This window comes from Ceratotherium simum, chromosome 9, assembly GCF_057802395.1.
Source record: "Ceratotherium simum simum isolate JZ-2026a chromosome 9, ASM5780239v1, whole genome shotgun sequence".
Lineage (NCBI taxonomy): Eukaryota > Metazoa > Chordata > Mammalia > Perissodactyla > Rhinocerotidae > Ceratotherium > Ceratotherium simum.
Window position 1 is genome coordinate 72,416,028 of NC_141908.1, and position 22,014 is coordinate 72,438,041.

At 38.8% G+C, this 22,014-nt stretch overlaps 1 protein-coding gene across 1 annotated transcript in view; it reads right to left on the reverse strand.

Moving 5' to 3' along the window:
• Positions 1-22,014, reverse strand: part of DNAH7 (dynein axonemal heavy chain 7) — a 223,261-nt gene that overhangs the window by 4,384 nt on the left and 196,863 nt on the right. Inside the window, exons 58-62 of the mRNA XM_014784701.2 lie at positions 14,344-14,529; positions 12,609-12,746; positions 8,744-8,974; positions 6,126-6,278; positions 4,527-4,704 (exon numbers count right to left, since the gene is read on the reverse strand). Coding sequence (XP_014640187.2) covers positions 4,527-4,704; positions 6,126-6,278; positions 8,744-8,974; positions 12,609-12,746; positions 14,344-14,529 — 886 coding nt within the window. The remainder of the gene's footprint in view (positions 1-4,526; positions 4,705-6,125; positions 6,279-8,743; positions 8,975-12,608; positions 12,747-14,343; positions 14,530-22,014) is intronic.

Sequence of the window (22,014 nt, forward strand, 5' to 3'; positions counted from 1 at the left end):
TGAGCCTGGGGCAATGTGGGGAGTGGAGCTGCCTGAGGGAGAGAGGAGTCTGCAAACATCCTACTTGCTAACCTCTCCAGCCAGATGTAAGGCCGGAAGGCCAGTCATAATAATAGATGGGAATAGGGAAAGTAGAGGAGACCCACGGACAGGTCCAAGAAAGCCCTTGAATACCCTGGCCCCGCTGACTTGTCAGTGCAGCCCAGTCAATCTCTGGCTCTAACTGATTAGATTATCTAATCCTCACTTGGGAAAGGAAGAAAATGTCATAGAGAGTAAACAAACAAAAGACTTCATTTCAACACCTAAGAAAACTGACAATAGGGATAAAAGTTCCCTCCCTCCCAACAACAATTTTATAGGAAATGTTTTTATTTCTGATGGTCAATAAGGGCCTTATGGAAAACACAAGCTGTAAAACGACAGGTAGATGTTAACTGGGTCCTGGGTCACAGCAGCCCCTGCCCTGTGAGTCACGCCTTTTGCCATCCCGGAGAGAGACTCCGTCAGCACCACCTCGGGTCGGCTGCAGCTTCTCAGCCCCCCTCTTGTTCCCTCTTCCCTGCCTCCCTTCCTGCTGTTCAGTGCTCTCCATTGATGACTTTGAGTCAACCACTAGTTCCCAGTAATCCAGATAAGAGGAATCTTAGGCAAATACATCTAGAATGCATGGGGCCAAATCTTTTGTAGTGGCCTTAACATGACCCTTTCATTACATTTCAATTTAGTCTTAGGTAAATAAGGCCAACATCTTCATGAGCCCCAGAATCCAGAAACAGGCACATAGTCCAGTGTGGAAAGGAGAGAGACTGGTGGAGGGTAGAGATGACAAAGAACGAAGCTGTGGTTCCAGCCCAGGCTGTTCTCAGGTGCCGTCTGTGTCCCTCCCACTAGGGTCCCATGAGAAAGCTGCTCCTTAGGAAAAGTCTATTGCTCCAAATCATTCCATGGAATCTCATTTTCTTTCTTGTAATCAGCTAAGTAGGAAGGAAAAAAATGGAATGACAAAAAGGCTAATTTGTGGGTATCTGTGTTTATTGGTGAAATGTATATATGTGTGTAAAAAATAACAAAACTCATGACTTAGTGAATATTTATCAGCTATTATAAGTCAAACCCAGGCTGATACTTTGGTATTCAGTAAAATGGTTTATTTAAGTGACAGCTACTCTTTACTGTGCGATCTGGGAACAAAAAATGGTCCTTACTGATCTTTAAATAAGTTGTGCCTTATTCCTGCTTCACTGTCATGGATTTTAATAAATTTAGATCTTTAGTAAAAGCAGTTGTGGGTTAAATTAGTAAGTCATTGTAAAAAGAAATACCAATTATCCTGTACAATGTCTAAGTTCCGTGGATAATGAGAGCAATTCAATAGTTTGATCTCAGGTATTAGCTAGTTTATAAACGCAGGCAATGCTTTTATAAATCCTCTCTTTTAGCTGAGTCCAAAGCCATAACTCTGAGGGACATCATCAGTGCTATTCAGACTTCAATCCAAATGCCATCTCTGCCTTTTATCATAATGATATGAGGACAATTTAGGAAAAAAAAATTCTTGCATCTGAATTAAATAAGAATCAACCATCGCTTCTTCAAGAAAACTTTCCTTGAGACACGTGATGATGTTTTGAAACTTCTACTTCTATAAAATGCTCAGTGGGCCATAGAGAAAGCAGCTAGCTCAGCATGAGAGCCAGGTGGCCTGTTACTAGCTGTGAGAGCTTTGGAAAGTTATTTAACCTTTCTGAGCCTTAGTTTCCACCTCTGTATAATGGCGATAATAGCATCTGTGCATAGGGTTATTGTGAAGATTAGATGTAAAGTAAATTAAACATAAAGTTTCTGGAACCCAGTAGTGGTAAGAGAGCAACTCCGTGCCCTTCCTTCAATTTGCCTTTACCCAACTTAAACATTCCTTTCCTCCTTTCCCAAATACTTAGTTGGAACCATTATTTATCCTTCTTGGTATGTTGCTAAGCTACCCATCTATATTTTGACTTCATGAGGGTGGAGAAACTCAAACTTCTATGTAACGGTACCTTTTACGGCATGTGACACAGTGACCTGTACAGATAAGGTAGTTTTTTAAAGGCCTATATAATTAAAGAAACAATAAACTAAACCACTTAGCAGAAGGTTGTTAAACACCCTTCAGGCATGTGGCAGTATGCCCATTCTGAGTGTGCTAGAAATGAAAGTATTCTGAACAAATGGCCATATTAATGATGGTTTAGGCATCTATGGCTGGAGGAAAAATGATTTGTTTTAAAATATCATTTGTCCCAGTGATCTTTTTCCCCTTGCATCTAATGTTCTTACATGTGTTTCTGCAATAAAACTTTAACTATTAAAGAAGATTGCAATAAACAGTAGCTTAAAAAGTTGGGTTAGATTCCATGAATTTGTAGTGGATTCAAACAGCATGATTTTTGGAATTTCTACAGCAGCATTTGAGGGCCTATTACGTTCCAGACACTCTGATAGGCACTAAGGAAAGCAGGATGAAGACAAACAAGGTCACTGGCCTCTTGGGGTCTAGATTTTATTCTAACTACAAAGGAATAAATGTCATTATTAACTTATTTAGTTGTCTAAATTTTCAGTGGGGGCTTAGTGGTGACATGATCTGTTTACATACTTAAAAAATTTCTGTGGCTTCTGTACAAATGAAGGATTACAAGAGTGTAACAACACTAGTAGGGAGACAAGATAAGAGGCTGGAGCAGAAGTCTCGATAAAAATGGTGGTGGAGTAGCATTATAGACGAGTGACTGCATTTGATGTGAGTGTATGAGAGCAGAAGAATGAAGAAGAATTCACGGCTTTCTGCCTGGGTGGTGGTGCCATTTATTGAAATTCATTATAAATTTTACATATCCAGGAGACACCAAAGTGGAGATGTCAGGTAGGCAGCTGGATATAGGGGTCTGGATCTTAGAGGAAAGATCTAGACTGGACATTTAAATTTGGAAGATACCAGCCAGGAGATAATATTTAAAGACACAAAAAAGTATGAAGTCACTTGGGAAGAGGATGCAATTATAAAAGAACAACGGTCCCAGGACTCAGTCCTCGAGAACTCCAATATTTAGAGGAGGATAAGCTAGCAGATGGCATGTAAAGACAATTCTTTTGAGAAACTTTGCTATAAAGGGGAGCAGAGACATGGGACAGTAGCTGAAGGGATGTGGACGTTAAGACAATTGGCATTCTTTGTTGATTTGTTTTAAGATGACAGATTCTAGAGCATTTTGCATGCTGATAGGAATTACCCACTACTGAGAGAGATACTGTTGATTCTAGAAAAAGAGGGCACAGTGAAGGAGCAAAACCCTGGAGAAGGAGGAAAAAAATGGGATCTGACCTACCAGAGAGTGCAGATGTCGACAGATTTATGGATTTGGTTGCGCTAAAAGCTCTCTACTGATGGCTTCTTATTTTTTCAATGAAGTTATGAAGTGAGATGTGGGGGCAGAGAGAAGGACAAAGAAGGCATAAGTGGTTGTTTTTAGAGTGGGAAAGCAACTTTCTCAGGGGATAGTAGGAGGATTGCTTCATAGTGTTACAAACACTCTTGAGATTTGTGACCATCAATGTAAAGTAAAACCACTTGACACAGTGATGTGATTATCGTACACTGTTGGGACTACACATCTGCTTGTTAGTATCTCCCACCAGAGCCTACATTAGTTGAGGGTCAAGATCCTGTCTAAACTGTTCAGTGTTGATATACCCAGTGTCTAATAGAGTGAGCCAGTGAAGTTATCCCTCAGTGATGAATAAGGAAGTAGAGTTGTCTTTGACACATTAGTTAAAGCAGGACACATTAACGGTGTTTAGAGATTAATGACATTTCTTTAAAGACAGCACCATTTTGGTATAATTCAGGAATCTGTACCATTTTTTAAATAATACTTCTTTCAAATAGTGGCCCTGTCCACTCAATTTGAAATAAAACACTAGGGTAGCCACTAAGTATCGAAAGACAATCGATTAAGAAAATAAAGATAAATTTCCTCACAATGTTTCAATCACAAAACGCTCCTATTAGCTATTAATTTTGGAATGAGCTATACAATAGGAAAGAATACCTATTTTAAGAGTCTGCAAAGGGATGCTCTTCAAGGGACCAGGAAAACCTCCCACTTTTCAATGCTTGATTCCCCAAGGTCACCATAAGATTACGGTTGATTATTCCATGCATTGTTAATTTGATGATGACTTTATTCCTAACTTTTTATTAGAAATAATTTCAAACTTACAAAACTTTGCAAGAATGAAACAGGACAAGGGACATACACTCCTTTTTCAGATTCATTTTATCCCATTTGCTTTATCCTTTGCTTGCTCTCTCTTACTCTCTCACTCACTCTGTCTCTCCATAGTATTTTTTTCTCAACCATCTGAGGGTAAGTTACATACATGATGATTAAATTTTTTAACAGTTGAGAAAAGTAAGCAAGACTGTTACGTGTTTGTGCAGTGCCCAGAGATAAGCCAACTCATTCTGTCACTGCACTTACCATCTTCTGGAGCATGCTTGTATTCTTTGTCTTCCATCACTTCGTAGTCAAACCCGAGAAGATCAATGGGGATGGTGTATTTCCTGGCGTAGTTCTGCTGGGCGCCGGTCAGGAAGGCTTGTGTGAAGAAGAAGCCAGAAAGCCAGAAGACTGGAGGAGGGCCCACCTCGTACCATTGCTGTGGTGTCAAAGCACAAGTGTCCTAACGAAAGAGCCTTTCAACTTTGAATACAACACTGCGTAATAAAATGTGTCCAGAAACACTCCCCCTAATATCTTTTAGGTAAACTAATAAGTGAGCTAACACTTTGAGGAATAAAAAGCCATACTCTCAAGTTTTAAAAAATAAGTAGCATATTCAGTGTTTGTTCTGACTTCAATTTCCTATCTATCGCACCAGCTTGAGTCCCACAACGTGCATGAAGGCAGATATAAATGTCTTTTATACACGCCCAATGATTCCTTCAGAAAAGCTCCATAAAACAGTGAGCATCTAATATTCATTGTTGTACAATATATCACGTTATATGGTTGAATAGAAGAATAGATCCCTATAAAGTCTGGTCGGATGGTAATGTTTTTTCACTTTTTCTCTTTAGTCATTAATACCCAGTAGAATGTTCCTTGGGAAGTTTTCCCTCCTACTTCACTAAAATACAATGAAATTCAACATATAGAAACACGATATTGTACAAGGAACTCCCAGAAGAAACAGGGTAGTGAGAGCTTAAGATCTTTATAAATATTGAGATACCTGGATATTCTGTTCATGTCATCTATTATAATAAGCTAGTTGAATACTGACTTTAACTAAATGGTACATTATAGAAGTCAGTCTGAAGAAATGAATTTGAAGAGCTTTTCCCGATTAGAGTCCAAGGTAGAGCCTTTATCTTTCAAGAACAATCTTAATTCTTTAGTATCAACTCTAGTATGACAGAAGGCCTGTATTATGGAAGGGAAGTTTAGTCATTTTCTCCCTGCAGAAATTTGCTCATGGGCAGTTTTTGATGCACTATGTACATTATCTAGGAAATTAATACTGCTAATGAATATAATTGTTAATAAGAACATAGTTAAGCACCAGTATTGCCAGATAATTAGGAGGTAGGCTTCAACCCACTTGTTATTTCCAGGACAATTAAACATTGAGGTTGTTACTGTCTTGGGCTGAACCAGCAATCTAGTGATTTCATGACCTGGAAGAACGCTGGACAAGGAAGAAATAATGCTCCTTGCTAGTAACTTGTCTGGCTTTCTAAGATGCTTTGCTCTAGGGATCTATTTTAATGCTAAATATTTAAGGGAAAAATCAACATAGCCAGTTGTTTTCTCTCTTCAAATGTCATTGACTTGAATGTCTAACTTCACTAAATGTGAACACCTGCTCCTAAAGAGGCTTTCAGAGATTCCACTTCCGATTCTAGTATTTTGACAGTTAGTGTAACAGTTACGCGAATTATATGCAATATTCACTACTGGTCACTTGTTCTTGGAATGCACAGAAAAACTAGAGAGCAATACTCATCACGTTAGGCCTCCTGATGAAGAAAATGAAATCAGAAGAAACTTAATATAGGATCATTTGGATGAACTCACCTGCAAGAATTTTAGTCTTGCGAGGAAGTCATTCACATAGCTCCCGAGGGGCTTCAGGCTGGGGTAGGATTTGCCCATCCACATCCCTGGGATTTTGACATTCAGGATGCTGCTAACCACTTCTTCAAGGTCTGTAGACATCACGACAAGCCCCTGAAACACGTTCAACCTTTGGTTAACATGATCATACAGATTCTGGACAATCTTCTCTTAAACACCTTCTTCATAATTATCTTTTGTTTACAATACAACTGTGATTAGTTAAGGTTGAGTCATACAGCAAAAAAAGAGAAAGTAAAAATATTTTCTGTTGCTCACAAGTAAGTCATGGAGTCTTTGAACCATTCCTTAGAAAAACATTAACAATTTTAAACTAATCAAATTTTAATGGAAATTTTTTTATTGAGGTATAATTGACATATAAACTTTATATTAGTTTCAAGTGTACAACATAACGATGCAATATTTGTACATATTGCAAAATGATTACCACAATAAGTCTAGTTAACATTTGTCACCATAGTTATAAATGATTTTTCCTCGTGATGAGGACTTTTAATCTACTCTCTTAGCAACTTTCAAATATGCAATACAGTATTATTAACTATAGTCACCGTGTTGTACATTACATCCCCACGACTTATTTATTTTCTAGAAGTTTGTACCTTTTGACTCCCCTTCACCCATTTCGCCCACCCTGGAAACTCTTCTTAATCAATACTTGGCTACTCACTAGCTGTTAAATCACAGCCTAACTTTGACTTAGTTTACTTGTCTATTACATGGGCAACTAATATATCTCTGTCCTGCCTTCTTAAAAGGAGAGTAACGAATATAAAATTAGGAAAATGATATGAGATGCTTTGAAAAGTTAAAATATCCTCGATTCCATTTGTGAAGTCTAATTGACCTTTTTGAATCTCTGATGTACAGATGTCAAAACTTTGAGGCCCTTGAAAATTCCTGCCTCTTTGATCTGGCAATTGTGCCAGTTGCCATCATCATTTCTTTTTTTATAGTTGACAATATTATTCCAACTAGCATATGGAGAAGATTTTAGAGTAAGTTTAATGTCTTAAACACCCACATTTCATTTGCCTCCTTCTCTAAACCCACTAAAACAACAGTAAAGGAATTTATTTTTTAAAGGCGTAAGCCCACAAGTGCAGGAAAAATAGAGAAAGGCACAGTGACAACACAATTTGGGGAGCTAGAAAGCATATGGACACACCTGATCCTAAACTGGCAGAGGGGAAGCTAAGAATTAACTAGATATACATGCAGAATACTCAAAAATATTTGGAATTGATGGCCCTAGATGAAAGTGAGGAGAGGAGGATGGTGCTAAATGAAAAAAGTTGTTGAAACCTGGTTTAAAAAACAGACTCCTAGGTCTTCTTCCACAAACTACACATCACCTACCTTGAATGAAACCTGGAAAGGAAAATGAAGAAATCCTGGGAGTTGGGGATGAGAGGCTCAGTTGCGGTCAGAACTACCATACTGAAATCAGGGGGATTAAGTGAATGCATGTCTATTGAATGCTGAGATCCCTGGGGCCTCTTTCCCCGTTTAGCTCCCAGAATGCTGGAACCAGGCCTTTATCTTCCAGGAAGGATACAGGAAGAACCAGGTCAAGGAGAAACACATGATACTGAATGCTTCTTAGCCAAACAGCCCAGCCGGATTACACGACAGCCAGCCTAGTGACTCCTCTTTCAATGATAACCCATCAACCACTTCTCTCCACCTCCAAGGCTACGAGAAGAAAGAAACCAGCTCAGCTGCACCACTTCAGTCGCATAATTGGTCTCTGCCTGCACTCATGTTCCCCTATAATCCTTTCTGCAGTGGTCAGAGTGAACTTTTAAAAATGTAAAATAGATCATTTCACTTCATTACTTAAAACCCTCTGAAGGGTTTACCTTGACACTTTATAGTAAAATTCAAGATCCTAACCATAGCCAACAAGGCCACCATGAGGCCCTTGGCTTCCTCTCTCTGTCCTACCATCTCCCTCGTGCTCACTCCACTCTCGCCACACCAGCCTTCCTTACTGTGTTCCCAGACCATGCTATGCTCGGTCTTCTCACGACCTCTGCACTTGCTATACCTGCTGCCCCAGCGGTCCATAGCTTGTCTCTCCCATTGGGCCCCCGCTCAGGGGTCAGCTCCTCGGAGGAGCCTAACCCAAAAATGACTGAGCTTCCCACCCGCCATTCTCTATCCACTTACCCTGTTTTATTTTTTTCCATAGAACTTACTACTTACCGAAATTCTATTATATATTGATTTGTTTATTTTTTAATTGTTTGTCTCCCTTACTAAAATGTAAGCTCTACAAGGGCAGAGGCTTCGTCTTTCTTACTCCTTAATACTTTGCATCTCTTTAGCCTATATCCTATCCAGCAAACTATCACTACCTAACATACTCTCTACTTATTTACCTGTTTATTAACTGTCACTCCTAGAATTCTATGTGCTCTCCAAGGGCAAAGATTTTTTTTCTATGCCCACAACCAAGAACAGGGCTTGCATGGACTCTGTGCCCAATAGATATTTGCTGAGTAAGCGAATGTGTTTAACTCAGTGGTTTTCTTCGGCGTATGTCCCCTTACCTTGATTGCTTTCTGAATATCAACGCATGATTCTCTTATGGTCTGCAGCAGCTTGTTGAAGCGGCCCATCTCTTGGACGAGCACAGTGTTCATGCTCTGAGTGTAAGTTGTCGGGTATCTCCTCATGGCGGCCTCAACGTCAAAGTTGTTGGGAAGTTTACCCAAGATATCCCCAGCGACCTCATTTACGACTTCATCTGATGATTTTGCACCAGCATCTGCTGAACGGGACTGTAAAGAATCCAAACTATAAGTCAGAAATCCTCGTAAGGGTCTAAGCATAGCTGGAAAGGAAAACTCCTAAGGTCAATGTTATAAGAATGAGTACTACTCTGCCCTTTTATCTACGATTCTTCTCCACGCCAGATTTACTGAAGTGCTGATAACAGGCATGGGGGTGGAGTTGAGGCAGAAACAGTTGTTAGAGAGGAGGAAGAAGGGTGTGTACAGTGTTGAGAGGCAAAAGAGGGTCTGGAGGAAGCAAGCTGCACATTGTGCTGCCTGGTGAGAGAGAGGAGTAGACGCTGCAGATAGAGGGAGAACAAGCATTTACATTGCTGGGGCGGCTAAGTGATGATGGGCATTAAAACCCAGGAGGAGCAAATCTGATCTTGCTCTGAGAAAGCTTGCCACAAAATATATTTGCTAATAACTCTGGTGCCTACTGGTTGCCAAAAGCAGAGATATAGCTTTCTCCTTGAACCAGGAGGGCAAAGAAAATCAGCTCATCTGCTCTAAGCAGCTGGAAGAGTTATGGAGAAAAGGCACACTTTAGTGATTCACATTGGAAGCAAGGAGGGGGAATTTCATTTCATTTTTTATTTTTTATGTTTATAGCATCACTGTGTAAATCTATATTTTCTGGAAAAAAACTTTAAATCCTCAGAATAAATGAATGTGTGAGTGTGTGTCTGTGTGTTGAGACAGAACAAGCACAATTAGAATATAAATGAATATTTCTCATATTTTTCTAGTCCGAGGAAATTGTGTTAGGCTTATTTCAGATTTTATATTTCCTGGTTTCTATACTGGATCTGTTCTATAAATATTTGAACAGATATTTAGTTTCTAGTGAGATTTTTAATGCTACCTACTGCATACCCCCATTAGATCCTATGAAGTTGCACAACAAAAGAATTAAATGTTGCTGTTAATTACATGCTAATAAAAAAAGGGATATACCACTGTAGTAATTCTTCATTATGATCCCAAAGTGCTGGGTTTACAACTAAATATATAAAACAAATTACAGATAACAAAAAAGATAATGAATATTTGGCCAAAACTAGTGAAATATCTATTTCCATTGCATTTAAAGAATTATATGCTGATTTTTATTTGTATTTTGACATGCATATAAGGTACTATAAATTCATTACAAGGAGTCATATTTTCTAACAAGAGCTTTGCCTCCACCAAAAAAAAAAAAAAGAAAAAACAAAAAACAAATTCCAGGCCTATAGCTCTTCAAAAATGTAAGAAAACTATTTTAGTAACACAAACATTCCCCTTACCTATTTCTCACACACACACCAAAATCACATAATTGGGGTGATAAGTTTTGAAAGTAATATCCAACTGGTATTGAGAATTAAGAGCAAGAGGGTGTTTTTTATTTGTAATTGTTTAACTTAGGTTTTTTCTTTTTATTGTCTTTCCTTAGAGTTTGCACAAATGTCATTTAAAATCTTCTAAGTGTTATTTTCCTTTTATTAAACAAAATAAAGATAAGTGGGATTCATTTTCAGGGAGATATCACAGACTTTAACCTTTTCAGAGATCTTAGACCATTCTTAGTTTTAGAATATTTTAAATTGAAACAATTTTCCTATTCAAAAGAGAGTCTTGGCAGTTAAGCATAAGCAAGAGAGCTCTGCGAAAATAACACCCTCAACTCCAATATCCCCCTCTAATTTTTAAGGATATTTTAATTAAATACATAATGTGAAAGTCTTGTCATCGGTAACTTGCTCTCCAAACTCTGCAGCTCTGGTCCCACTCTTTGCCTCTGAATTGTGATAAACCCAATGAAGAGTCACTGAACTACTGCCTACCCGTTACTAGAATTGTACTTGCCAAGCTGAGTTTGAGGCTATTGAAAGAGGTTGTTTAACTACACACTGAGAAGATATCCCACGTGTATTTCAACTTATTTGTTTGGTTCTGAGTCATTTTCCGTTGGAATGAGCCCACTGTTTTACGTATTCTGTAATGTGGCACACCCCATCAAGTTTAAATAAAGCCAAAAGACACTCTAAACGTCCTATTGTTAGACTGACTATTGTGGATTACATGCATCTAATGTTTCTAAAGATCTACTTATTCATATCCACACACAGACTTTTATGCTCAGGCAATAAGTGATTTTGGTGCTATTAACATGTAAAACAGGCATAAAAAATATTCTTTGTCCCTTTGGCCTTATTATAAAATGTCATCTTACAGTAGACCAGAGCTAGGAGTTCCATGGACTCTTCCATCAATGATGGCAACACCATGTTATCCTCCTAATCTGGTTCTTTCAGCTTTTGTTTTCAGCATCTCTGATTATCTGCTTTCTAGGTCCTATCCAATTTTTAGAATCTAGAAAGAGTATAAGTATAGTGGTTCAGAACACAGATCCTGGAGCCAAACTAGTGTGAGCCAGACTACTTGGCTTTGAGTCCTGGCTCAAAACTGTTCTAGCTGACCTTGGGTAAGCTACTTAATCTTTCTGTGCCATGGTTTTTTATCTGTAAAATGGGAAGACCAGCCCCCACCTCATAGATTGTCATAAGCCTTACACTGTTACACATAAAGCACTTAGAACAGTGCTAGCACACAGCAAGCACTATGTAAGTATTAAGTATTATTGGTATTACTCTAAGATCCCATAAAAATAAAAAAGATCAGCTAGAATTCAGTTCATGGAATAATTTGCTTCACTGAATAGTCATCCTTAACTTATCAAAATTTCATTCAATCACTAAAGAAACTCTTGCCATTTGAACCAATTTGTTTTCAAAAATGAAAAAAAAAAAAAGAAAACGGAGCTCAACTCCCAAAGGGAGAACAATACAAGAGAAGATCTCTTAAAGGACAAGCAAGATTAAATATTTGTCATTCTGATGTACTGACTCGTGCCCATGGCAGGTTGAATTCTGATGCCTTAGAAGATTACTCTCCAACTTACCCTTACATTTGTGCCCACACTAGTGGGGCTATATGTCTACCAAGAGTCAACTATATTTTTCTCCAAAACTTTTTATTCATTTTGTACTTACTATTGCAATTATATTCTTTAAATATTATGTAATCTGATAAAATATTAATGTGAAATAAACTTTCTCTGTAAAGTAGGTTACGTGTTTTGGAATATTTGATAAAGATAAGTCATCTAAAGAGTTGCTGTTGAATTAGTAAGAGACATAAGTAGGCAAAATTTTAGATGGATTCTGGCATCAAACTGCTTCCCAAGTATCTCTGAAATTCTTCTTCCACTTTAAAGGAATTAAAAACGGATATAATATATGATGTATTTGAGCATGATTCATGCAAGAAAAGCAAAATGGAACTGCTAGCAGCAGAATGACATCAAAGATTACTCAGAGATACTCAAAGAATGTTACTCAAAGAACTCCTAGCAGAACGATACTCAAAGATTCTTTCCAAACCAAAAGATTGATGGAAAAACCCCATACCTTCATGTATTTTATGTTTAAATTCATATTTAAGGTACATATGTATTTTTTTTTTTCTTTTCCTTGAAATGCTTCTCCACGTTAACAGATGGCCCTGTGTACATGGGCCTCTACTATGCCAGCACGTGCTGCTCGGGGAGCATCCTTCCCAGCCTCATAGGCCAATTCCTGTACAGACCACGCACCTGTGTAAGAAGAATGTTATCGAATAGCAGTTGAGTTTCTGACTGATCTTTAGTGATATCCGCATTGGCATTCATCCCAAAGATTTCTGGTGCTGGGGTAAGTGGCAGAGTCTTTGTGTATTCGATGTAGCTTTTGTGCTGCAAAGATGAATAACAAGGAGTCAGGGGGTTAGAAATCAATTATCCTGTAGGACTGTCTCACTGAAAAGAGATAATTTTCAATACTCAAGTTATTGAGTGGATGAGCGTGTGAGACTGGGGGGTGAAGTGCTTTCATTTTCTTTCAACCTGGGCCAAAGCTTAAAAAAAACATATGAACACATTTAGAGGGAAAAAGAAAATGTACCCTTCAATTGGAATGGATTTTAAAATGGAGAGAGGAATATCCTGGCCACTTCACTTAGAAATTTCTTCCATAGACATCTTTCTATGTTGCCTTTTGCTGATGACTTTTCTTAATTTATTGCAATAACAATAAAATTTTTTCTGCTTTACCCTGATTTTTCTGTTGTGGGTGATCAGAATTGGCCACCTCAAAATGTGTCTCTTTGGCTTAATTATTTTTAAGGACAAAAGACTCTGAAAGAAACTTTGACCTTCCCCCTAACTGCCTAAAAGAATTTAAGATAGCAGGCCTGTTCCAGGAAGGAGCTAATACCATAAGACTAACATGGTGTATGTTTTTATGCATATGCACACATTTTATATTTTATTTACATGGACTTCTATTAAAATTCCTTATCTTTCTTGATGCTCATATAATTACATACACTCACATACATATACGGTGGGGGTGGCAATGGGTCATTGATGGTTTTGCGATATGGGTCATGTTACATCCACCTGACTTCTTGCTTTTTGCTCACTTGACAGTTCATCATTGGAGATTTTGTTGCCCATGACTCCCCATGTTGACTTGCTCCACCCAGTCAGTGACCTAGGCTCTGGGACTGATTTTTCTCTTCATCCCTATCGATATCTGCCCCCAGCGAGCATTAACCCTAGTGGATGATGGATTAGGGTTGGGGGATTATGGTATGTGCTTTTGTTGGATGTGGCCATGTGTTTAACTTTCAATATGTGCCCTTTTGACTTCTGGGAATAAAATGAGAACTTTTTGTCCCAGCAGTGCCTAGAAGGCTATTGTGTGATAATCTGAAGGCAGATACCACATTTTCCACTAGATGGGACTGGGAAAAACAGCAGAAGGGAGCCTTGGCCTTGTGTGGTAGGTGGTTCTGTGACTGTCTGCCTCTTTCTACCTGTGCAGCTTTGGGAAAGTCATTCAACTTTAGTGAACTTGCTTTCTTATTTGCAAAAGGCACAGAATAAAGTCAACATTAGTTTGATGCTCTAGTGAAATACTTACATGTAACTGCTTTGTAAGTAATTAAGTATAATAAAAATATTAACTAGTATTGTTAATATTATTTTGTAACCCCTCCCATATATATTTCGATTTTAATTGGGGACAAATGTCTTTTTACCCAAAGGACTGAATTCACGATAACAGAATTTCAGGTCACTGAGGAAGCTATTCTTGCTACTCCTCACATGACAGCAAACAGGAAACCACTAACTCCATCTCTGCATGGGGTTTGCTCTGTCCCTGTAAGACTGAAGAAAGCACGCACAATGGTTAACCAAAAGGGAGGCCTCTGGAAAAATCATCATTTTCTATATCAGAGGAATTTCACGTTTTACTGCTTTTAGTTTTCCTGAAGGGCACACTTACATCACCAGAAGGAGGGACAAAATAGATGCCGCTTGAGTCGAATCTATAGGTTGGGTTTTGAACTAATTCTGTGTTGAAGAATTTGTTTAGAATGCTGCGCAGCGTGCGCCGGTCCCAGTCGTCCGTCACCCTGCCTCCGTAATTGCATTCACCGGTCATGTAGCGCAGGGCATCATAAGGCAGTTCCTAAAATTGACAGCTCAAGTTGCTCAACCAGTTGAGAGTTATCAGTAGCACATTATACAGAATCATGTTTCTTGTTTGCTCATACTACTAAATTAAACAGCTTACAAAAATTTGCATTAACACAATTCTCTTTACATACTTCCCTGCTAATCGCTGCAATTTTCCCCCATCTTTCTCTCCTTTTGTGGTTTGTCATTTCCATTCAGTCAACACAGAATAGAACTCCTCTGTTAATTGTGAGCTCACTTACTATCCAACCAACATGAATGGACCACTTACTATGTGCCAGACACAGAATGACTTAGACCAGAATCCCATCCTCGAAAACCTTGCACTGCTGAGTGACATTCAAAACAAATCCAACAGAATTCAGAGATAATCAGTGTTAATTTTCTTCATTTTTTTTTTTGAGGAAGATTGGCCCTGAGCTAATGTCTGTTGCCAATCTTCCTCTTTTTCTTTTTTCTCCCCAAAGCCCGGTACACAGTTATATATCCTAGTTGTAGGTCCTTCTCGTTTTTCTATGTGAGACACTGCCTCAGCATGGCTTGATGAGCAGCGAGTAGGTCTGCACCTAGGATGCGAACCGGCGAACCCCAGGCTGACAAAGTGGAATGTGCGAACTTAACCACTGTGCCACCGGGCCAGCCCCCTCACTACCTTTTATATCCATATATATTTTGATTATTGGAATCACACTGTATATACAATTTTGCATATAATTTTTCACCAAATCTCATATTATGAGATATATTTTACCATTTCATGAAATACTCTTTGAAAATACTATTTAATAACTGTCTTCTACTATTGAACACTTCAGTTGCTCCTAATTTTCTACTGTGTTAAATTATGTTTCATTAAATATATATTTCTTAACGTTTCTAATGATTCTTCAGTCCAGATTTCAGAAAAGGAAATTACTATGTCAAAGGAAAGAAATTTATAAAAAGCAATTGACTAATGTCACCAAACTGCTTTACTGAAAGGCTGGAGCAATTGTAGGATTAGTTTTAAAATCTTTGCTAATTCGAGTGCCCAAACACAATTTTGTGTTAATTTGCATTTTTAGAATACTAGTGAAGTTCATAATTTTTTCATATGTTTAAAAACATTTGTTCTTCTGTGAACTAGCCTCCTGCGCATTTTTATTCAATTAAAGATTTAATAGTTTTATTTTATTTGTATAAGCTGTTTTATAAATTGACCTTTATTTACCAAATTTGTGGAAATATTTTTTCCAATTAGTTTGGTTTTTTATTATATACTTTGGTATACAGAATTTTTAAATGTTTATGAATGCAAAAGTATTGACTTTTCATGTTACAATTTCTTTTATCCTAAGCACAAATACTTACACACCCACCAGCAATATAGAGAATTCTATTTCTCACTGCTCTCAAGAAAACTAAGCATTATCATTTAGGGGAAAAAATTGACAATTAATAAAATTGTTTTAATTTTTGTTTATTTTATTTCATTTTATTTTTTTATTGAGATATAATTGAAACATAACATTATATTAGTTTCAGATGCACAACATAATGATTTGGTATTTGTATATATTGTGAAACGATCACCACAATAAGTCTATTTCACATCTGTCACCTTACATAGTTATAAAACTTTTGTCTTGTGATGAGAACTTTTAAGATCTACTCTCCTAACTACTTTCAAATACGCAATACAGTATTATTAACTATAGTCACCAAGCTGTACATTACATACCTTAAGTTTATTTTTGATATTGACATTTTTGAAATGTTTATTCACCATTTGTATTTCTTATTTTGTTAAATTATATGCTCTGTCCTTTTATGTGTTTTCCTCACTTGAATGGTTATCTTTTTTTCTTATCATTAAAAGCTCTTTATGGGGCTGGCCCCTTGGCGTGGTGGTTAAGTTTGGCACGCTCCACTTCGCCAGCCCAAGTTTGTGGGTTTGGATCCCAGGTGCAGACCTACACCACTCATCAGCCACGCTGTGGTGGCAACCCACATACAAAATAAAGGAAGATTGGCATAGATGTTAGCTCAGTGCCATCTTCCTCAAGCCAAAAAAGAGGAAGATTAGCAACAGATGTTAGCTCAGGGCGAATCTTCCTCAGCAAAAAAAAAAAAAAAAGAAACATCTATTTGTAAAGATACTGAATCAGCTTGTCAGATAAATTTTAGATATTTTTTACAATTTTCATTTGTCTTTTATTTTTATGATGTTTAGTTGTTTATGGTATTTTAATACAGTAGTGTTTTAAAATACTTTCTGCTACAATACAGCAATCTTTTACGTTAGGATTTTGCCATCATTTCTGTGCTTTACATGGCCTTCTCACCGCTCTCTGTGAAAAGCTAAAGTGTGTATATCCTACGTTCCAGTGATCCCACTTGGAGGAATCTCTTCAACAGAAATACCAGCACTAGGGAAGAGCAGGTGTGAGTGATTAGAGATGGGAAATTTACGGAATGAGGGGTTGGAAATTACGGGACTTGTTGTTTGGTAGAACTGGAACTGAAGGCAGTGAATTTAGGAGAACACGTCAGTGACCAAGACATCGTGGAGAAACGAACACAATTAGGCAGGAGGACTCCAGCACGCTGACGTCCTTCCAACTGCAAACGTAAGGGGGTGTGATCAGACGCCTGCACCGCTTGGCTGGCCTTGTTGACAGGCCCCCACCTCAGAATGAAACCTAGGACGAAAACTCACATGCAAATTACACGGGGAGCACATGAGCAGCACGTGGACAGGTTGGCCCTGGGAGGGCTTCGTGATGCAGACGTAAGATGAGATCTGGACGGAAGAGTGATTTATGTATAAAGGGTTAAACCTGCCACAGTGCCCCTGAGAGCGGACGGGTGAAACGTCTCTCAGAGCTCCATCACAACCAGCACCAATCAACTGGGGCCTGCCTTCTCCCAGGGGCCCAGGCACACGGGCTGCAGTCGCAGAAATAGTAGCAGGCGCTGCTGGGGTTGCTTCCTGCTCAGTTGTTATAAGAGCGCTGAGACCACGACGAGCAGGCAGAGAGTGTAGACGGAAGCAGAGCTCAAAGTTGGCAATTGGTGTGCAAGGTTATATCCGAGGTTGTTCATTCTAATGTTGCTTATCAGCAAAAAATAAAAAGGAAATAAAATCCTAATAGTCAACAGAGGGGCAATGCTGTGTGAGCAGCCGTTAAAACAAAGATCCATATCTACTTTGGAAGTTGTCCACAACATATGTAGAGTGCAAAAAGCAAGCTGAAAATGAATATGCAAATATAATTATGTCTTTGAGGGAAAATTTGTGTGTATATCGTGCATATGTATATGTGTACCTATATGTGCATAGCAAACTGCTGTACAGATATGCCCTAAGCTATGAAATTGAGGGGTGGGCCTTTCACACATACACATACACACACACACACACACACCCCCCAAAACAAGAACAACAAAGCAATTGCCCATCTGCCAAGTAGATTATATATATCTACTTATATTTTCTTCTTTTACAGCTTCATTTTTCCTATTTACTTTTTTAAATCCAACAGGAATTACATAGCATGAATAATCTAGCTTTATTTTCTCCTACTAGCAAATAACTGATTAGTCTCTCATCATTTATTGAATACTCCTTCCATTTCCTATCTATTTTCAGTGCTGCGACTACTATGCCAAAGTTCTACATATAGTAATGTTGCCATTCTTGTTAGTGAGAGCTGGAGGATCTTTCCACTCATCACAGTTCATTCATTAGACAGACACTTACCAAGCCGCCTACTACATATACTGTTTTAGGCACTAGGGATGCAAGAGTAAATGAATCAAAGTCTCCATGTATTCTAGTGGCTCATGATCTGACAAAATGTGCTCTCTTGAGCAGAAGTGTGCAGTTCCCAGTGACCCACATGGTTCACCAGCTCTGTTAAGGCCACCAGAGCAAAATGGGGCCTGGGCACCCATGTTTCTGGCCACTATGCTAGAGAATGTTAGGAAGAGGATAGCAGAGATGATGGGCAGTAAACCATGGGAGATCAAAAAAATATGGAATCATCTTCTGCTCTCATAGGTGTTCATCCATGAAGATAAGGATTCTCAACACAATCCTGGACCGAGTGACTATCAGCCAAAGTGGCAGGTAGGAATGTGCCAAGGGCAGGAATCTTGGCTCCTGAGTCTGAGTTGGTTATTCAAGAAGGACTCGTAAAAGTAGACAAAGATTGAGCACAGGAAAGGGCCCTCAAAGTGAAAGGGAAATATATACCAGGGCTCAGAGGTGTGAGAGAGCAGACAGTGCTGAGAGAAGAGCAAGCAGGCACAGGGCGTGGGGTAGAGCAGGGAGGCGGGAGTGGAGGAAGGCAGGATGTGGCGGGGGAGGGGTAGGGAGCAGCTGCGTGTAGGTGACTCCCCATTTCTAGCTTGAGGGTTGTGTGGGTGGTGGTTCTGATGCTTTGCTGCAGGCAGAGAATGGAACATGGGGAACGGAGACAGGATTCCATAAGATAATCATTCCTCATTCTGCTGCTTCTCCACATTTTTCCCTATTCCTTGGCCTACTATTTTTACAAAGCACATTACCTTATATCAGCTCCATGGACGCCCAGCACCTGACTAGAAATCAGGGCGCAATGGTGTTTCTCGACCCCAACACTTGAATACCAGGGACCACTTTTGCGAAATCTTCGTTTCTGCAAGTTCCTATTAGTGTTTGATTTTTCCAGAATGCTAGAGCCTTGTCTATAGATTTCTCCTCCCTAACGACTTGCTTTTCTCTTTATACATTCTTGGCCGAGGTGGGAGGAACTTACCAAGGCCATATTTCTGAGGCATGGGGCAAAGACTCCTAGAATCCTTCATTTTTTTTTTTTTTTCCAGTTGGACTTTTATTCACAGTAAATTAGAATTAGAACATAAAGATTTGGTTCCATTGCCATAGCTGACCCACTGGACCTACTTAGGAGCCAGAAGAGCATGTTCTGGTACAAGTTAGGAGGTCTAGGTTTAGTGTGTGTGAGAGAGAGTTTAATTCTGATTGGTTTCTTTGTCAAGACATTGGATCATTTTGTTTTAAGAAAAAAATTTTAATTGTTGAAGAAGGATTATATTAGACTTAATAATATCAAGGGAACCGTGAATTCACATTCCTCAAAGAATCTCTCTCTAATTCATGATGAATTACACGCGACACACGAATAGCAGTTTTGTCATTTGCTATATAATTACTACACTAGAGGAATGGGAAGCACTGCTGAACCGTCATTTAATAGAAAGAACCAGTTCAGTCAGTCCCGTATGTCATCCAAAGATGCTCTCTGCAGCATTTGACAAGATGGACAGTTCTCGATATTCCCTATTTACTCAGCATGCTCTCTCCTGCTTTTTTCCCTGGATGCTCAGTCTGCGCTTTCCACGTCTCCTGTCCTCTCTCGTACCATTGGTATTGGGTACTTGCCAACAGTCAATCTTTAGTTCTCTTCTTTTCTTAGGCTACAAGGCCTCCCTTTTAAATTTCAGATGTTCTCAGGCTTCTCCTAACATGTTAGCAATTCACAAACCTGTTTTGTGCTCACTCTCTTCTCTTAGGCTTTACATCTATATGCCAAGAGCCTCCTAGATACCTTCACCCGGACATCCCAGGTGTGTAACACATAGGAGACTGAAGTAATTATCAACTCACCCACCCCCATTCCACCAACCCACCACTTTATCCCTCTTACTTCCTGGTACTATTCCCTATCTGGATTAACGAATGGTACCACCACCAATCCAGACTTCTCCCTCTGCCTCTACTATTTAATATCTAAGTCATTTCAATCTTTTCCCCTACATGTCTATCGTATCTCTACCATGTTCCCCATCCTAGTTCAAATATTTTCGTTTAAACTTTTATCATCTCTTGCCTGAGTTATCATGATGGTCTCCTGTGTTAGTTTCCTAGGGCTGCACATAGGTGGCTTAAAACAACAGAAATTTATTGTCTGAAGTTCTGGAGGCTAGAAGTTTGAAATCAAGGTATTGGCAGGGCCAGGCTCCCTCCAAAGCATCTAAGAGGATCCTTTCTTGCTTCTTCCAGCATAACTCCGGTCTCTGCCTCCAATTTCACATGGCTGTGTTCTCTCTCTCTGTGTCCAAATTTCCCACTTCTTCTAATGACACCAGACATGTTCTATTAAGGCCCCACCCTTCTCCAGTACGACCTCATCTTAGCTTACTAATTACAGCTGCAACAACCCCATTTCCAAATCAGGTCACATTCTGAGGTACCATGGATTGAACGTCAACATATCTTTTGGGGGGACACAATTCAACTCATATCATCTAAAACTAGCCTGTCATCTGGGTCCCTCTCATCTACTCTCCACTCTGTTGCTAGAGTGATCTTTCGAAAACGCAAATATTCTCCTAAAAGCACACCAATAACAACAGAATAATCCCCAAGTCAGTTAGCATGACATTCAAGGAGGTTCCAAATCACTTATAGTTAACCAAATCTTTTCACCTATTTGCTTTTTTTTTTAACCTTTTTATTGTTGTTTCTCCACACTATCTACCTGAAAGCCTTCTACTCATTCCTTAAGTCCCAAGCACCTGGTTCTCTGTGGAACCTTCCCAGATCACATCTAGCAGAACTGCCTACCTTTTTGTTTGTGTTCACATCTCTCAATAGCAAGGGTGACCAGGTATACTATTGTCCAAACAGGAACACTTTGATAGTGAAAGTGGGTGCTAAAGACAATTAGTATTATATAATTTAAAAATAGTATACATTAATTGACAAATCTATTTTAGCACATTGGTGGACCCATAAGTAGCTCTACTCAAACATTGTTTTCAAAATAAGATTATTTCTTAAGATAATGAAGAAACTGAAGCAAAAAGTTTTTATAATAATTATCTTAAGAAAAGTATAAGTGGAATAACTTTTCTTGGGATATATTCACACTAACTTCTTAGACATATCTGTCTCAAATAACATGTCTCTGATATTTTTATGAAGAATATACTTTTCAGCGTGGTCTCATTGTTTTTAATTTTTAAAATAAAATTGTCTATAATCTTCTGCAAAGTTTCATTTTATGGTTACTAAATTTTAAATTGTTGATACTTTTTTTGTGTGTGTGTGTAAGGAAGATTAGCCCTGAGCTAACATCTGATGCCAATACTCCTCTTTTTGCTGAGGAAGATTGGCCCTGGGCTAACATCCCTGCCCATCTTCCTCTACTTTATATGGACACCGCCACAGCATGGCCTGACAAGTGGTGCGTTGGTCCGCCCCCAGGATCTGAACCTGCGAGCCCCAGGCTGCTGAAGCAGAGTGAGCAAACTTAACCACTACACCACCCAGCTGGCCCCAAATTATTGATACTTTTAACGGACTCTTCACTAAGAGACTATATTAAAAGACTATAATATTTTAAACTAGAATAAATGCTACAGGTGCATTTGTCCAAAATAACACAGAAACTCAGACAAAGGACTCTTCACATATGTTTACGTATGTAAT